Genomic DNA, 19,007 nt, shown 5'->3' on the forward strand with positions numbered 1-19,007 from the left:
TCTACTTTCACAGGCCGAGCAAAGTGGAGACCTTATGGGAGTTAAATTTTGTCGTGACGCAGCTGCAGCGATGAATCTTCTTTTTGGAGTCGATTCTTTAGTTCTGATGAAGACCAATGTCACAAAAGCGGCATGCCTAAAATCTGTTCTGGATCTTTACTATTCTGCTTCAGGCCAACTTGTGAGTGTTGAGAAATCAAGTATTTTTCGGTCCAAGTATAGATGTTAATATTAAAGCTCAGGTATGCTGAACACTGGATATTATGACAAAAGCCTTGAATGACATATACTTGGGCCTACCGACATCATTAGGCATCGACAAAAGTGATAGTTTCAATACTTGATTGATCATCTTGTTCAGAGACTGATAGGATGGAAAGAAAGATGCTTATCTTCAAGTGGGAAAGAGGTGCTCTTGAAATCAGTAGCGCAAGCAATACCAACTTATGTGATGTCCATCTTCAAACTTCCTAATAAAAAATGCAAAAGAATCACAGATGCGATGTCTTGTTTTTGGTGGGGTGATGATACAACTCAAAGAAAGATTCCTTGGTTTGCCCGTGGAAGATGTGCATACAAAGAAGAAAGGAGGAACGGGGTTTAGGGGTATTCACTGCTTTAATCTAGCACTCCTGGCGAGACAAGTGTGACGTCTCATCGACAAAACAGATTCATCATGTGCAACTATTCTAAGGCTAAATGTTTACCAGAAGGTGGGCACCTTATGAATGCTACATTGAAAACTAAAACATCATATACCTAGCAGAGCATTATGGCTAGGGTGGATACGTTGAGGCAAGGATATATATGGAGGATTGGTGATGGGGAGAAGGTAAATATTTGAGAGGATTCATCATCCCCCAATCACCCTCGAAAAAATGTTAACGACTAGAGTAACAACCTTCTCTCTTGGGTTTGTGATCTTATTGAACCTTCGACTGCATATTGGGACATACAATTGATGAATCATTTTTTTTGGCAAGTTGATGCCCAAAGGATACAAGCCATTCCGTTGACGCTGCATGAAATCACAGATTTATTGCTTGGAACCCTACCAAGATTGGCATTTTCTCAGTCCACTTGACTTACCAATTAGAATGGGAGGGCCAATTTGGACATAAGATCGAAACTACCCCGGGGTCTTCAAGCTCGAATGAAATTTGGAATTCGTTTTGGAATCTCCAGTGCCTAGCAAAGATGAGAAATTTTATATTAGAGAATACTTACAAGAAAAGAGGTACTTAATTTTGTTATTGTACTTTGCTTCCTTTGTTTGTCGGACGAGTAAATACTATGGAGAAAATCACTAGATGGTTTGAAAGTAAAGAAAACAAGAAAAAAAAAGTGCAAGTAGAACACGGATTTTATAGATTGTCACTACTAGGGAAAAGCCTAGCAGTAGCATGGGTTGGAGACGTAGTAGTGGCGCGAGGGTGCGCGCTACTGATATGGTGCTACAGCTAATGTTCAGCAGTAGCGCAGGTTGGGAACGCTACTACTATCCTGCATAGCAGTAGCGCTCTTTGGATGCCCAGCGCTACTAATAGACCTTCCTAGCAGCAGCGTGTTTGTTCCACTGGGCGCTACTACTACACCTCTCTAGCAGTAGCGCCTGGTGGGCTACCCGCGCTACTGGTAAAGTTTGCTATTTTTTATGCTGCATATTGCCGCTGTATTTGTACTGATTTTATATAGTAGTCTTATCATATGATTTTATGATCATGATGAGTTATTATTTCAATGGGTGAAAGAGACATGGATTAGATTCAAGTGGAGGCAACATGGTGCATATCCAAAGTACTATATTAGTATAATCAAGTTTGGATTGGTAGTACATTCGATCTGCATCATGTGTTACCTCCACTTGAATTTAATCTATGTTTATTTCACCCATTGGTATATATAATAATTGATCATGCTCATAATGATATAACAACTAAGCATCATCATCATTAATAATAACTCATCATCGTTATCATAATAGCAAGTCATACTCATCATCATCATAGTCATCTAACAACTTGTACTCGTTATCATAATAACAAGTCATACTCGTCATCATCATAGTCAGCTAACAATTTCTACTCATTATCATAATAACAAGTCATACTCATCATCACCATTATAGTCATCTAACCAACCCTACTTAATTGTTCTTAGCACATGATCATGAGTATTAACTAGGACCTACTACCCTCTCTAAGGTAAAATAGCATAAAACAAGATAGGATCTGACTCTCTATTATGGAGAATGGAGATTATCTTGTCTCCAATTCTTGCGCTTTACACAATGTTGCTTCCAAGTAGCTCCCTATGATTCTTCATACATTTATTCCATTCTTTGATGGTCATGTCTTCATCGGTTTGAGAAATCTTGTATGAACAGCGGTGAAACCTAGGCGGACTTGGCCGTAAGCTAATAACATTATGGCGACCTTTCGGAAACATCAGATCAGGCACACAATCCTTTGGGATTTCTGTTGAAAAACATAATAATAACGTCGTAGTTAGCAATGTAGTTTAGGTTTAGAAGAATGTATGCAAAAGATGCATGGATTTTGTAATAGTAAAAAAATCTTACCATGCCATCTCCATGGATATTACCGTAGTTCAACACGTGCACTAGTGGCACGTATTGACCATAACGTGCAGGAGTTTCATAATTGATATTGTAATTCTCAACATCAATAATAAATGAGATAAGATGATCTTTCTCCTCATAAGTTAATTCAGAGCCATCAGTGTAGTAGGTTTTGTCTACTATCTTCCGTACATTTTTTGAAGATTGGAAATAAGCTGTCAACTATTTTGAAATAAACAATATACATTACTTAATAAATATGTTTGATAAACTCACATAGAGGTAGAAGTGGAGGCGTATCCACATCGACCCAAATGTCGATAATATCTTTGATCATACTATCTTCGTCGATATTATCTTCGTCAGTGTCATCTTCAGGATCACCAAGATCGAAGGTGACATGCGTACCCTCCTAAAAACCATATGCCTTGCATAGTGCTTCCCAATTCGAGCAACCGAAACGAGAGTATAGGTCACCCCATTGTATAGCTTTACGGGGAAAGCATAACCATGATGTGTAATGAGGTTACCTCTCTGTCTCTCCATATTCTCATGATATTCGAAATCCAGCTTCTCCAGGAGATAGCGTCTTGCATGATAGGGGATGCACTAGTCGAATTGTAAAAGACAAAAAATACACATTGAAGAAGGAGAAGTCATGCTCAATTACGAAAAAAGACTTGTCGTTATTGCGTACCGTTTCAACATCAAAGGTCTCGTTGAGCTTAATACATAAGCACCGACCGTCTACTAGGTGAGGCATGTCACACAGACTCCGGTTATCGCCGCAGTAGTCACACTCCGGGATCCTATCGTCGTCGTCAGACATTTCCTATGTTCATGATTCAAAGATTAAACTTCTAAAATTTGATATATGTACTACAAAAACTAAATTAGATAATTATTATTCATCAGGGGTTGATTATCAGTTTGTCGAGTCTTTTCTGAAAACTCTCAGCTCATATGGTGTATATGGTGGACACTCCCTCACAGTTATTTTGACAGCCGGTGATGGTAGCTCCTTCCTTCGTTCCCGAATGCATTGCACCAAAATTTCTAGCACACGGAAACAAAGGAGAAGCGACCCTCATGACAACAGTCGGGATTCTTCCTCTCTGACATTTGCGGCCGTCGGTGATGGTCGTTCTTCTCTTCCTTCCCGTACATTACCAAAAGGTCTATCACGAGAAAGAAGAGGAAGAACGACCCCCACAACAACAGGCGGCATTCTTCTTCTCTCATATATGGTGGACACTCCCTCACTGTTTTTTGATTGTCATATATGGAACTCCAATAGACTTAAAGTCAACCCAAAATGTCGTTAAATGCTCTTTCCGGCAAATCCCACACACTCGATATTTCCTACATTCTAGCACAAGCCATGCTAAAATTCTCAGAAAAATCCAGCATGACCTTTGCTAAAAAGGACATATCGAGAGCCTAAAATTTGCTGGAACGGAAATTAATCAACACTCCAGCAAAACATAGGCCACTCGGAGGTGTTCCCTGCAAACATAGGCCACTTGGGCAAGCACATATCCTATTTCAGCAACACTAGATATACATGTTTATATCTATATCATATTTAAGCAACACTAGCTAGTGCAAAACACTAGATATACATGTTTACTCACTACAGACGATGGCTGTCGAGGGTGTGGGTGTCATCAGTGATCTTCCGGGCGTCGTCGACCGGCTCGTCGGTGATCTACGTACCCTGCACCACATGAGCATTCACACATGAGCACTCAAACTTGATGTTCATTGCATTTCAATGGTTGAAAATATTAACAAAAACATTTCAATATATCTTATATATAATCCTAACATAACTAAATTTGGCAATATAGGTCTCTCCCTCTCTCTCTCTAAACTAGTTCTATTAACCACTTACTAAATAAACTAGTTCTATTAAACACTTGCTAAAAACAATGCAATGTAAGTGTTCTACTCTACTGAACACTTACTAAAAAAAATCATTACCCTAGTTATACCCTAAATTTTCTTACTACAAAATTTTATTACTAAATTTAATACCTAAAAAATTCTATTATTAAAATTTCAAAAATAGAGGGATGTGGAGGGAGGGGTGAGTGAGGGAGGAAGGGAGGAGGAGGACAGATGAGGCAGGGAGGAGGAGGACGGATGAGGTAGGGAGGTAGGAGGGAGGGAGGAGGCGGGAGTGAGGAGGGAGAGGGAGGTGGAAGGAGGGAGGGAGGGATCGGGAGAGGGACGAGGAGGGGAGGGAGGTGGAAGAAGGAGGGATGGAGGAACTACCTCGGTGGAGGAGGAGCAGGAGCATCGGCGGCAGCGGGCGACAACGGTGGTCGGGGAGGGCCGAACGTCGGCGGCGGCAGACGACGAGGTGCGAGGGAGAGTGAGAGTGGAGCGGAGAGGGGAGACTGAGGGGCGGGCGGTGGAGAAGATAGGATGGGTTTAGGAGTAGCGCGTGTCAGGGGAAAGCGCTACTGCTACACGCCATAGCAGAAGCACGGTTTCTGCAAGCGCGCTACTACTATACTTAGCCTGGCGGCAACGGTGTGGCAATTATAGTAGTAACGCCTTTTCTTCTTGCCGCGCTACTGCTACGTAGATATCAGTAGCGACCACTTTGACCACGCGCTACTACTATTTAGCATTGTCATTGGTGTGCCAGCCCATATAGGCCTGGCCATCTTAATATGTAGCGTGAGCCCATGTAATTGCTCGATCAGGCTTCATCTTCCTTGGTCCAAGTTCGCTCGCAGCCATTGTCCATTCGTCTCGCCGCCGCTGTCTCTTCCGCTCCCCACCCCGACGGACGTGCATGCCGTTATCTCTTCCGCTCCGTAATAAATTATTCTCCTCTCTCTCTACCTAACCAGTTATCCTCCTTTCCCTTCCTCTATGGCTGGTTGTAATGATAGTATCATAGCTAGTATCATGCATGTCAACTAGACAATTTTGAGGAGGTGTCATAGCATTAAATGAAGAAAGAGATGGTGGAGTATCATATCATGATACCGTATCGTAATAAATGCTATGCTACTTTGTGTCATGCATGGCAATAAATAAACTACTACATGATACTGATATATGATACTATGCATTAGGGAGGTAGTATTATACACTAGTATCATATGCATGATACTAGTATATGATACTCCCCATTACAACCAGCCTACTTGGCACAAAAGAAACTGATACGGATCTTCATCTTCGCTGCGACACCGGCAAACGACCACTGCTGTTTGGCTCATGATGTTCGGTCACCTAAACCGTGGTGAGCTCCTGTATTAGTTTCTCCCTCTCTTATTCAAAGGAGTTGCGGTTCCCTCACCATGCTTGCCATTGGTGTCGCCGTAGTCCATAGTAACCTCTTCTTTTCATGTGGTCCATGATTGCAAGACTGAAGCAGACTTAATTTCTCTGATGAGGTTGTGTTTTGAATTTGGCTTGGGATTTTGGGCTAGCCCCGTAATCAGTTTTTCTTGCATCATTTGCTTATGTTATTTCACTGTAACAAGGAACTCAGGATCATCTTTATCTACTATTATTGGTTCAGAAATAATCTATAGTGCCATCCTCGCATTGGTTTTTGCAGGAAGCTAGAAATAATCGTAATATGTGAATCGTATGTACTACCATGTTCATATAGGTGATACACCGGCAATGCAAAAAGGAATATAATTCATCCGCGCCATGTTTATCAGTTTTCAGCTATACTTTGTTTCTGCACCAGTCTTCGTTTCCTCATATTCAGGTGCTCAGGTGCACAACTTCCATAAACTGCACATGTGGAGTACAGCTATTCATCAACTCTCCATTTTTGATTGAGCTGCAGCAAATGGTCAGTTACTAATTCCGTGTGATTGTTTTTCTAAACAAGTCCCTTAAAATAACTCTTTTTATTTCCTCTACCAGACAAAGCAATCGAGATCTCATTACTTTACCCATGTCCCTTCAATTCTATTAGTCAGATCGAGCCATCACACGCACCGATGAAAGCAAGCAGGAACTCATTGGATTTTGTGAGCTGGATTTCTATATCATTTGCATCGGTGTCCCGGCAAGGTAAATAGGATTCCATAATTCATGGTTTATCTTAATACCCTAATTCATTCCTTTTACTTTCTCAAATCTGAAAGTATATGTTATTATTAATGGATGTTCACCTTTTTTGCGAAAAGATAAATATTCAGCTTGATCATGAATAAGCAACCAATTAGCCATCATAGTTCTATATTGAATAATCTATGCTTCTACAAATCATTATCTATGTTGCGGATGTTGTTGATAGAAGTTTTGGCTATACATCGAACACTGGTGTACATGTTATTTGTGTACGCAGTCAATAACTTTTTTGTTTGGTCCAGTTAGTGAAATCAATATACATATATTTTAGTTCCAGAAATACGTTTAATCTATTTCATCTTTGTCTCATGTTTTGTAAGCATAGTTATATTTATGATACTGCATGTCTACATACAAGTCCATTGGAGGACTAATTTCACGTGCATCTTCCATCTGAGTAGGTACAAATTTAACTAAACTATTACTATTGCTCTTGCATTAGTTGAGCAGTTCCAAAACTTCTATTTCTTATACAATACATTGTTCAGTAAAATTTTACATATGCTTGGGGCAAATTTGGGATGAAGCTAAAGGCGTTGTTCTTTTCCAAAACCACTTTAGACCAGCTAAGTATCAAATATTAGTATACGTACTAATTTGTTTGGATTGTTATTATACAAATCTTAATTTGTTTTTCTCGAGGGAGAAACCTAATATGAGTACTAATTCTTTGCGAGGATGTAACAAACTGTACTTGCAGTCAATGTCACTTTTATTTTTTTCATGTCTTTTTTCTATTGGGAAGTGTTTGTTCAAAGCTTTTTATAAAATGCATGAAGTGCCGCAGCAACGCGCGGGGAATCTTCTAGTTTATTAAAAGTTAACAACTATTCAGTGTGGATGTTTTATTCCTCAATCAAGACTAAGATTTAATTGAACACAATGAATTTCTCTTGGTAAATTTATTCTACTTGACTTAACACTTGTTTGTATTCTTTGGTAGGTACCTGATTATAATTGATGATCTATGGGATACACCATCATGGGATTTTCTTAAAAGTGCTTTTCCAGATAATGGTCTTGGCAGCAGAGTACTAATAACTACAAGAATACAAAATGTGGCTAAGGCTTGTTGCTCTCATTGCAGTGATAATATTTTCGAAATGAAGCCACTTAACAATGAAGACTCAAGAAGACTGTTTTTTGGTAGGATATTCAACTCTAAAGAAGCTTGCCCTCACCAGCTTCGATATGTTTCTACTGAAATTCTCAAAAAATGTGATGGTTTGCCTCTTGCAATCATTAGTATATCATGCATTCTAGCAACTGAAGGTTTCGACCAAGAGGAGTGGGAACATGTACAGAATTATCTAGGTTCGGGGAAAAAAATCTCATGTTGGAAGGGATGAGGAAAATCTTAGACCTCAGCTACAGAAACATTCCTCCACGTCTCAAGACATGCTTGTCATATCTTGGCATGTATCATTGGAGATCACTACATAGTGTTATTCCTGGCAGAGCCATTCTTACGGCCAATCATGTGAAGGTGAACGATCACTGCCCTACATGTAACTGTGGACCTGACAATATCAGACACTTCATCTTTGAATGTGCAAGGACGGTGGAAGTTTGGAGGCAACTCGGTCTACATGATGTTATTAAAAGAGCTTGCTTGATTGACCTAGAAGAAGAAGCAGTCCTGGAGTACCTGCTACTGCTAGGTATGGAGGACATTGAGATTCATATCCTAGGGCTATCCAAGTTGAGAGAAATGGTGCCTACAACGGCTTGGTATCTTTGTTTTGAGCATGGGAAAGTTTACCATGGAGAAGAGAACCAAAGCCTTCACAAATCAACATTGCAATACGTGGGCTTTCTGTGAACTATAGCCTAGCTTGTATGCCGAAAACTAAAATGTGTATCCTTGCTTGGGAAAACCGAAGTCCGATTATATGAAACTAAATGTGGATGCGGGTTTTGACTGTGATTCAATTGAAGGGGCCTGGCGCTGTTATCTTTGACCACAATGGAAAGTTCATTGTCGCAGCAAATGAAAAAGTGGAGATTTTCTATGACTTGTTTACAACATAAGCATTGGCAGTGAGATTCGGCTTGAATATCGCACGAACTATGGTTGTAGCTAGATTGAGATCAACTCGGATAGCATGGAAGTTATTGAAGCTTTGAGAGACAGTAATTCTTCATTGGTGGCCAGTCCAATATTTGATGACTATTATTTTATGTCTCTTGACCTTAATCATGTGATCTATGATCATTGTAATAGAGAAAGTAATCAAGTAGCTCATGAACTGGCTAGGATAGCTAGAGTTTCTCCTCCTTCTGTCTGGATGGATTCAACACTGGATGCGGTGGGTTCCATGCTTGTAAATGATGCAACATTGCTAACGAGTGAATAAAGGAGGTGAATTTTTTCATCAAAAAAAAACTAATGATAGAGTATCTTCTAAGTTCCTTCTATGTCTGCTCAAAACGGAGCGCTCTCCTTCTACGAGGAGGGATGTGCAAGGTTGTCAACCTACGATTAGGGTGTGGTGGTGCTTCGGCCTAGCAATAGCGAGATATCTTGCTTATTGCGAGATGTCACCCTCCTGCCTCTGCGCTCGGTTCAGCTCTTGCCTTAGTGAGGCGGTCCGATAGAGCAGTTATGGAACCGTTCTGTAGAACTTTTCACACATTTTTCCTTTTTTCAATTTTTTTCCAATGATTTTCTTTGGTTTTTGGTTTATGTGTGTTTTTTCTATTGTTTCGTTTCATTTTTTCTATTAGTAATTTGTTGTTGTTTTATTTTTCAAATACATATTGACTTTACTTAAAATATGTTGTACTTTTCTCGTATATAGTTCAACATTTTTTAGATACATGTTAAATATTTTTGAAATACAGTTTTTTTCAAATATGTGTTAAACATTTGTTAAATGTACATTGGATATTTTTTAATACACGACAAGATATTTTTTTACCACAGATTGAACATTTTTCATTTAGATACAAATCTCCTCGATTTGGAACCTCCTAGTGCGTCCTGGGTTGTGTTGGTCTCTATGTGTCCCACGTGTAATAGGGTATATGAGCTGTGTGGGTTTCTAACGGGCCCAGGTTGTCAGCCTGGGATTAGAGGGTGTGATGGCGCGACGGCCCGGCAACACCCACCTGTGGCTTTCTTTTTGTTTTTTCTGTGTTTTCTTTATTTATTTTTAAATCTGTGTTTTCCCTATTTGTTTTCTTTCAAGTTTTTACTTTTTATAATTTTTTTATTGCTTTTTATTTTTCCAATAAATGTTAAATTTATTTAAATACATGTTGAACTTTTTTTGTATACACGTTTTCCCTAAGATCAAGTTTTCACCTGGAGCAACATGAAGGGAGGAAACGGTGCACGCGACTGCCGCCCTCGTCAGCCTGGACAACCTCCGCCGAACCAGGGTTCTGCCAGACGTCAGAGCCCCTCAACACCATTGCCATGCTATGTCGAACACCACCAAACATGCCACACGCGTGGCCATGGCTACCCGACCACACCCAAGACACACTCTTCGCCCACAAACACCTCGTCTCCTGCTGCCAGGGCGGTCGCCCTGCATCTAGGCAACCCCGCGACCAATCAAAAGCCTTGGCTTTGGCCTGACTAGTAGATCCCGATCGATGGAGCTGGCAACAACCACCCTGCCTCGAACATCACCACACCTTCGTCAGCAAGCACACGACCATGGGAAGGAGGAGTAGGAGGAGCGAACGCATCCATGATCAGCGCACCCCTACACTAGCAATGGGTGGCCCGACCACGTCGGAGCCTTCCATCCTTCCTGCCAACCTTCCCATCGGACACACCCCAATGTCGCCTCACCGTGGCAACTGACGTAGCTCGACGCGAGGCCACCAACGACCGCCCCGCCCATAGACAAGGGGAACCAAATCAACCAACACCTGCAGCCACGAGAGCTCACCGCAGAGGCCACCCCGTGCCGCCCGCCATTGTTCAGGCGCCAGACCAGGGAGGTCCCGGCTGGATCCCGGCTAGCACGCACCGCCAGATCCTGATTCCGTGCAGCAGCCGCGCCACTAAGCGAAGTCCAGGTCGTTGTTGTGCCACCGCCGCTGTCCTGAACGTCTGTCGCTGCTCCCACGCAAGAGTGACGCCGCCGTTTGCATAGGCCATCCCGTGCCAGCCCCATGGAACATTTTTAAACATTTTTTCTTTTTTCTCTTTTACATTTAATTCTTTAACATTTAAGAATAAGGATGGCTTTTTGAAATTCATGAATATTTGTAAAATCCACAAACATATTGAAAGTTCACGAGTATTTTTCAAGTCCATGACCATTTTTACATTTGCTATCTTTTTTTCAAATTTGCACACAATGTTGCAGACCCACAAATGTTTTCTAAAATCGTGAGCATTTTTAAACATTTATGTTTTTTTAATTTGCAACATTTTTTAAAAAAAATCCGTAAACAACTTTTGATTCAACAAACTTTTTCATCGAAATAAATAATATTTGATCTTTCTAAGCTAACACTGGAGTGAGCGGAAAACAATCTAAGAGAGCGGAAGAAAACTAAGCGAGAGAGTGGAACCGAGTGAGCTTTTGCTTCCTAAGCTGCCGCATATGAGCATTACAGCAACAATTTCAGCGTGAAATAGGAGTCCCCGCGGGCTCACACAACTAACATTGCCGACACCGTGGCCGAAACATGCAAGGACACTACCCACTCACTGAACAACTCCACTCTCCTCTTAAAACAAATACCGTCTTCAACAGCATTTCAAAATGATATACAAATGAAAACAAAAAAACACCGTCGAAACATAATTAAAACCCAAGCCGACGCAGATAAAACTAAAACCAAACAACCAAAGAAGTTGAACCCACTAGTGAAAAACAGCACGCGTTAGCCTCTACTCCCTCCGTTCCTAAATATTTGTCTTTCTAGAGATTTTAATAAATGACTACATACGAAGCAAAATGAGTGAATCTACACTCTAAAATATGTCTACATACATCCGTATGTTATAGTCCATTTGAAATGTCTAGAAAGACAAATATTTGGGAACGGAGGGAGTAGTATGGAGTGAGTAGAAAGCAAATCAAGGAACCACCAGAACAACCAACCAACAGTGTATATATATTGCTTAAATTATCCAGATACAAGAGCAGCAGGAGAGCCCAGTTAACTAACTGTAAAACAAAAGAATTCCCATCATAACACTTAACCAGGCAAACAAGTGGGTACACAACACCAATCAAGAGTAGATGCAGAACATGTAGAAGAAACTCAAAACAAACTGCAATCACAATCATCTCATCTTCCTTCCTTCCTACTCTACCAGCAACACCTTTCTTTCTTTACACATGCTTCTCTCTCCTCCCTTCCTTTTCTCTCTTTCTCTCTCCTCTTATGTTACAAAGGCCCACACCACTGTTTTCTTCTCAGCTCAGCTCCTGAACCCGAAGTTGGTCCACCGCCTGCCCCCGGAGCCGTCCTTCTTGGCGCCCCGCGCAGCACCGCCGGACCCGAACAGGTTCTCCAGCGACTTCTGCTTCCGGTTCCGGGACCGCCCCGCCTCCTTCAGCAGCTCCGCCAGCCGCTTCTTCTCATCCTCCACGTCCGGGTTCGCCGTGCCCAGCTTCTCCTCCCGCACCTTCAGCACATGCTCCAGGATCTCAATCGCGTCCTCCACCCTGATGGATCATCACAATCAAGTGTCAAGTCATGGAGAAACATTCTTGATAGGCTCTGCCTGATATTTTGCCTGGCAGTGGTTGGTAGGCATTTAGGTGTTGGTTGGGCAGTTGTTTATGATCAGTTGTTCCTTCTGTGGTCATCTTAGTGGCACTTGGTAAGTTTTGTTATAATGTGATAGCAGAACCCAGAGCATGCTACTTGTTATAGGAAAATATATCAGGTGACAGAAATGGATCATCTAACAGGAAGGACAGGGAACATGAACTAGAATCATTTTGTATACATAACTCATTAGCATTAAGCGACATGTGGGCAACTAGATGATGGACCACTAAAATAAAAGATGCGCTCAGATGGCAGGAATGACCAACCGATAATTCAGCAAGCAATCTCTTGGCTGTGTGCAATTTAAATTAGGTAGCCCACCCCCACCAACCGGTCCGTTCAACATTTAACAAAGCATCATAACTTACAAGTGGAACCCCACATGTTCATCTCTTCAGAGAGCAGAACAAAATCAGCTTCATTACTCCTACAGGTGTAAACAATGAGTGCTAGATGCTGCTACAAGCATATGTGTAACCATAGAGATCCTAAATGCATTATGCACACAGTCAATTCAACAGACGCAGTTGTGCTGATGCCAAGATCACAGGGGAAATGCAATTATGTGTTAAAGTGACAAAGCTGGGTCATATAGGACTGAAGGAAAGACAAAATCATAAATGTAGATGCCATTTGCTTAGGCCTAAATTCAACAGCACCAGTAACAGGTCCAGTGCATGTTAGTTTGGAACTCATGGCCTCATGGGTCACTTGCCATTAATTTAGACCAATTTGTGTAACTCATTAGCTTGCAGCAACATGTGGGTGTCTAGATGATGGACCACTAAGACAGAATGATACCTTCACATGGAAGTGAAGATCAACGCATGATTCGTCAAGCAATATGTCGGTTGTTTGCAATTAAATTAAGCAACCTTGCATAGAATAATTAAATCGAGCCACCCACCATATTAAAGATTTTAGAAACCATTAGAACTTCAAAGTACAACCTACTGCTCATGCCTTCAGATAGCACAATAAAACCATGGGGCATGCGCGTTAATCTACAGATGTAAACAATGAGGAGAAGATACCCTTACAGGCATATGGTAACAATTTAGAGATCATACATGCATTATACTACAAGATATGATCAGGTTCTGAATAACATGACTGGGGGTTGCAGAAGAACCTAGTTTGTGTTTTCAAGACATACCTTCCCATGGCATCATAGATCGCAGCCAGGTTGCTGTATACGCCAAGAGTATCAGGATGAGAGGCACCACACTCCTGCTCTAGAACTGCCCGTGCTTCTTCAAACAGCTGTGCAGCCTCATCAATCTTGAACAGCTGTACGCAAGCTAGCCCCATCTGGTTCAGCAGAACACCGAAAAATGCCGACTTCCTTTCCCCACTGGCCCTCAATTTGGAAACCGCGCTCTCGAACGAGTTCCTTGAATCGGCATACCTCCCTATCATGTAGTACAACACACCCATTTGTGCTTCGATCCCAGCAACAGTGCTCCACTGCCCTGGTGAGTCCTCGAGCAACTTCAGTGCCCTTTGAAGAAGCTTTAGGGCCTCATCAAGGTCTCCAAGCGCCTCATAGATGGCAGCAATCTCCATTAGGCCTCCAGCAACCTCATCAGGGGCAGCACCAGGCGCGGGCTTTGCATAGACACGGAGAGCATTCTCGCAGTAGGATTTGGACTCACGGAGCTTCCCTGTGCGGTGATAGAGATCAGCAAGGCGGACGAAGACAGATGCCACTGAAGGGTGGTCGTCGCCACGGGCAGACTTGAGTACAGTCAAAGCCTTCTGGTATGAGAAGACAGACTCGTCGAAACGAGCAAGGGCCAGGTAAGTGTTGCCTATCGCGACATCAATCGTCGCAACCTCGACGTCGCGTCCATTGGCAACCATGGTCATGGAAGCCAGTACAAGGTGCTCCAGGGCGCCGTCATAGTCACCCTTGGCGTCCAGGATAAGGGCCATCAGCCGGCGATCGGAGGCCTCCTCGAGGGATGCAGGTGCACTGTGCTCCCGGTGGATCTCGAGGGCTTTGCGGCACAGTTTCTCTGCCTCATCGAACTGCAGAGCTTGCACATGCGCTTCCGCCAGATACCTGTCATCGTACAAGAGCAACGCATTTGTTATTTTTGGTCTTTGTCTGTGAATTTCGTAGGTGTTTGCTGTGATCTTAATGCCAATTTTTGCAGAGATCCGCGGCAACATAAAACTAAAACTAAAGGCAGTGAAAAAAGGTGAGATTTTTCTTTTGACGAGTAAAATTGGAGGAGGTGGAAGCAACGGAGAGGGAGATCTAGATCGAGAAACGGCGACTGGCCTGCAGGTCTCGGCGACGCGGGGGTCGCGGTCGCCGAGCGCGGCCATCTGGATCTCGAAGCCCTTGCCGTAGCAGGCGATGGACTCGTCCATGCGGCCGAGCATGGCGTGGGTGTCGCCGAGCTGCATCCAGCCGGAGAAGGCGGCGAGCGCCCACTCCTCCCCCTTGCGCTCATCCACCTCCTCCTCCGGCTGCGGCACCTCCTCACCCTCGGCCACGGGGGCCGGCGCGGGCGGCGGGGTGACGACGGCGACGGCGCGCTCGAGCACGGGCACGGCGTCGGCGTGCCGGCCGAGCCCGCAGTGGATCGCGGCGGCGACGTGGAGGCTCATGGCGAGCTCGAGCTCGGCGCCCTCGCCGCGGCGCTCGAGCGCGCGGGCCGCACGCTCGGCGAACTCGAGCGCGCGCGCCGCGCCCCCGCCCTCGCCGGACACCATGGCGTCCCGCGCCTGCTTGAGCAGGAAGGGGCCCAGATCCGGGTTGTCCAGCGCCGCCTCGTCCGTCGCCTCCGGGTGCTGGCCCTGCCCGAGCGACTTCCGCGCCGGCTTCCCGACGGCGCGGGACGCGGAGGAGGGGGACGGCGACGGCGGCGCCCGCCTCGGCAGCGGCGAGGAGAGCCGCCGCGGCGCCGGCGCCGCGGCCGGCGGCGACGCGTCCGCTGCGGCGAGCCCCGGCATGGTTGCGTGCGGAGGAGGGTAGGTGGGTGGGTGGAGGGTCGGGGAGGGGAGTGGGCTAGAGGAGGAGGCGAGCTGCCATTTGCGGGGTGGGATCTGCGCTAGCTGTGCTGCTTCTTGCTTGACAGGGAAGACTTGAAGCGGCCGCGTCGTGCCTGCCGCGCTGCGGTGGCGCCGTGATGGCAACGGGATGCTTGCCTGGCGTCATGATGGTTCCTCCTAGCCGTTCAATCCATGATCAAGCGAATATCGACGGCTGGGATCGATCGAAACTCTAACTCTGATATATGATGATCTGGAATTCTTCATTTGGCAAAGATGTTTTTGATCCGGCTTTGCTGCATCAAAGGCGAATGGAAATTTGCGAAATTGTACTTGATTTTCTTGGTTGTCGATTCTTTGTTGTGGGATCGCCTTATTTGATTGATGGCGCTGATGGAAGAACCAAAGAATAAATCTCTGCTAAATGAAGATCATCAGGATAAAAAACGGATCAACGGTTCCTTAAAACCTAAAAGAAAATTGGACTTTTAGATGACTACTTTTCTGGGGCCATTTTTCATCTTCTAATAAACGAAATACTACTGAATGCTCTTTTTTTTTGGAATGTTTAGGGGCATAGCTGCCCTTGGTAGGAAACTTTTAATTATAGACATCACCAATAAAACACATGCTACTGTGCTAGGTTTCAGAAAATTGAAAAGGACAGCTTCACTAGGTCCTACCTGAAATCCTTAATTGGTACCAGGGACTTTGCTTGGAACCATTTAACATCCATAGGCTCTGTTGGTGGCATCCTAATGCGGGTGAACTTAGATGTATTTCAAATTATTTCTTGGTCTATCTTAGATTCTTTTTAATATGTTGCAGTGTTAACCTTCAAAGTAATAATAAAGATTTTAGAAGTACTTCCTCCGTTTTTATTTAGTCTGCATATTAGGTTTGACCAAAGTCAAACTTTGCAAAGTTTGACCAAGTTTATAAAAAAAAATATAAACATTTACCATAACAAATCTATATGATGTGAAAGTACATTCAATAATGAATCTAGTGGTATTGATTTTTTATTGTATATGTTAATATTTTTGTTTATGAACTTAGTCAAAGTTCACAAAGCTTGACTTTGACCAAAGCTAATATGCGGACTAAATAAAAACGGAGGGAGTACAGTTTATGGCTCACCTTACGAGGAAGGAAAGAAGCGTTCATACTGTGTTGCATAGCATGTTCATAGAGGTTTCCACTCTTACTTTGACAGGTGGAGATTATAACCTCGTTAGGTGTTCTACAAATAAGAGGAATGATGTCATTAACCACAAATAGGGTGACAATTCAATGACTTGATTGAAATTTGGTGGTTATTAGAGATTAAACTTTTCAGTAGGAGATCTGCTTGGACCAATAATCAGGCTGACTTAATTATGTCAACCATAGATAGGCTCTTCTATGACACATAATTAGGTAAGATTTTTCTTTGGCTGCTTATAGAGCCTTACCTAGATGCGGTAGTGATCATACCCCTTTGATCCAGAACTCTGGCTTGATCTCTCCCCTAAATCCAACAGCTACAGACTTGAAAAGTGATGGCTACTGGGAGAAGATTTTAAAGGCTTAGTGACCAAAATTTAGAATGAACCAACTTCTTCTGAAAACACCTATTGACATATGGCAAGAGAAAATTAGAAATCTTAGAAGCACCAAAGGGTGGAGCTCTAATGAAGAGGCCAACCTCGGGAGATCTAAAAAGGTCCTATTACATGCGTATGATAAGTTAGATATTAAAGCTAGATCCTCAGACTTATCTGAAGCTGAATTTTCTACTTAAATTCATTCACTCATAGTTGCAAAATGGGTGGCTCCAAGAAGAAACCAAAGCCAAATAAGGGCCTAGGGGTAAGGATATTAAGGAGGGAGATAGGAATACTGCATATTTCCATGTAGTAGATAACCAAAGGAGAAGGAAAACCTCTATTCAATCTTCGGATGGGCATGTTGTTCCAGTGAACGAGGTTAAAGGTATGTTGAGGGTAGCTACTGACTACTACAAAGACCTCTTTAATCTAGAAGACATACAAGGCTTTAATTTAAATGTTACTCCCTCCGTCCCATAATGTAAGATGTCCAAATAATGATTCAAATTATTATTCTCATATGCAGTTTAAATTAAAGGAGGGACGCAGGGATTATATGCCTTAAATATGCTGATGATGATATATTATTCCCAGATAATGATTCAAATCATGCCCAAAACCTAAGATAGTCTTGAACTACTTTGAACAAGTTTCTGGCATAAGAATCAACGACAACAAGAGTAAGCTTATTCCTATCAATATGCAAGATGATTATATCAAGATGTTCCTAAACCTACTAGAATGCAGTGCCAGTAGTTTTCCCATTAGATACCTTGGGATTCCTCTTCACTATGACAAGCTTATAAACGAGGATATTCAACCTCTATAGATAATTTTTTGAAAAGAATTGCTGGTTGGAGAGGGAAGCTCCTCTCACATAAAGGCAGGCTCATGCTTATTCAGGCTTCCTTGCCAGCATTTCTATCTACCTATTGTCCTTCTCTAAATTCCGTAAATGGGCTATTGATATGATCAGTTCCCAGATGGCACATTGCTAGTGGAATGATTTTGAGGGTCATATGAAGCTCCACCTAGCTAACTGGAAACTAGTTTGTATGAAGAAAGTGTTTGGGGGCCTAGGGTCCTAATCTGCAGGAGGTTAATCTCTGCCTTCCTCGTTCTTGGACCAAAAGACACTCTGAAGGTGATGGGGAACTCTAGAAGCAAATAATAGATCATAAATACAACTCCGACAAACCTAACTTGTTTGTCCTAAGCTCTAATCTTAATGTCTCTAGGTTCTGGAAAGGGAGTCATATCCATAATTCAAGCTCTTAAATTTGGATATAGATGAAAGGTTGGCAAGGGAGATAAGATTGGGTTGTGGGAAGATACCTACTTTGGCACCTCTCCCCTGGATATGCAATTTGGCATGTATATTCTATTTGTAATGAGCAGCCTAAATGTATTAGTGAGGTTTGGGATGGTCATCAACTAAAGCTTTCCTTTAGAAGGATCTTTCATGATAAACTCATGGAACAATGGTACCAACTAGTGGAGATAGCTAGCAATGTTATATTCACTAAAGATACAAATTCATTGGTTTGGCAGGCGGAGAACAAAGGACAATACTCTACCAGCTCCCTTTACCATGTGATCAACTTCAGAGGGGTACAACCAGATTTTGTTTCTGCTATTTGGAATCTTAAAGTTTGACCTAGCATTCATGTCTTTCTTTGGTTGCTTTCTCATAATAATCTAATGAATAGGGACAATTTTAGGAAAAGGCACATAATCAAAACCTCTAGACTATGTTTTTTGCACTAAAGATGAATATGTGTTTTCATTACTGTTTGATTGTGTTGTAGCTAGAAATCGTTGGTCCTTCATTAGAGACCACTTTAAAGTTTCTTTAGGATGTAATTATGAATCTCTAGCTAGATTCTGGATTTCCAATAATAAGAACTCTGCTTTGAATATTGTCAATTCTGCCGCCGTTTGGTGTTTGTGAAAATATAGGAACTCTAGGA

General features: G+C 42.7%; 1 protein-coding gene across 1 annotated transcript; it reads right to left on the bottom strand.

Moving 5' to 3' along the window:
• Nucleotides 1-11,746: 11,746 nt before the first annotated feature.
• Nucleotides 11,747-15,488, bottom strand: LOC119319380 (protein KINESIN LIGHT CHAIN-RELATED 1-like). Its single transcript, XM_037593868.1, has 3 exons — nucleotides 14,733-15,488; nucleotides 13,602-14,510; nucleotides 11,747-12,336 (listed from the first exon to the last, which is right to left on the bottom strand). Exons 1-3 carry the CDS (start codon nucleotides 15,407-15,409, stop codon nucleotides 12,090-12,092), a joined length of 1,833 nt encoding a protein of 610 aa, XP_037449765.1. The 5' UTR covers nucleotides 15,410-15,488; the 3' UTR covers nucleotides 11,747-12,089.
• Between the last annotated feature and the right edge of the window lie 3,519 nt (nucleotides 15,489-19,007).

The sequence above is a fragment of the Triticum dicoccoides genome, chromosome 6A (assembly GCF_002162155.2).
Source record: "Triticum dicoccoides isolate Atlit2015 ecotype Zavitan chromosome 6A, WEW_v2.0, whole genome shotgun sequence".
Taxonomy (NCBI): Eukaryota; Viridiplantae; Streptophyta; class Magnoliopsida; order Poales; family Poaceae; genus Triticum; species Triticum dicoccoides.

Bases quoted from the DNA above. Each gene is read 5' to 3' on its own strand.
- LOC119319380 (XM_037593868.1), bottom strand. From the start codon at position 15,409: ATGCCGGGGCTCGCCGCAGCGGACGCGTCGCCGCCGGCCGCGGCGCCG. The intron at 14,511-14,732 runs GCCAGTCGCCGT...GTACGATGACAG, and splicing joins CGCGTCGCCGAGACCTGCAG to GTATCTGGCGGAAGCGCATG. The intron at 12,337-13,601 runs GTATGTCTTGAA...ATGATCCATCAG, and splicing joins ATCTATGATGCCATGGGAAG to GGTGGAGGACGCGATTGAGA.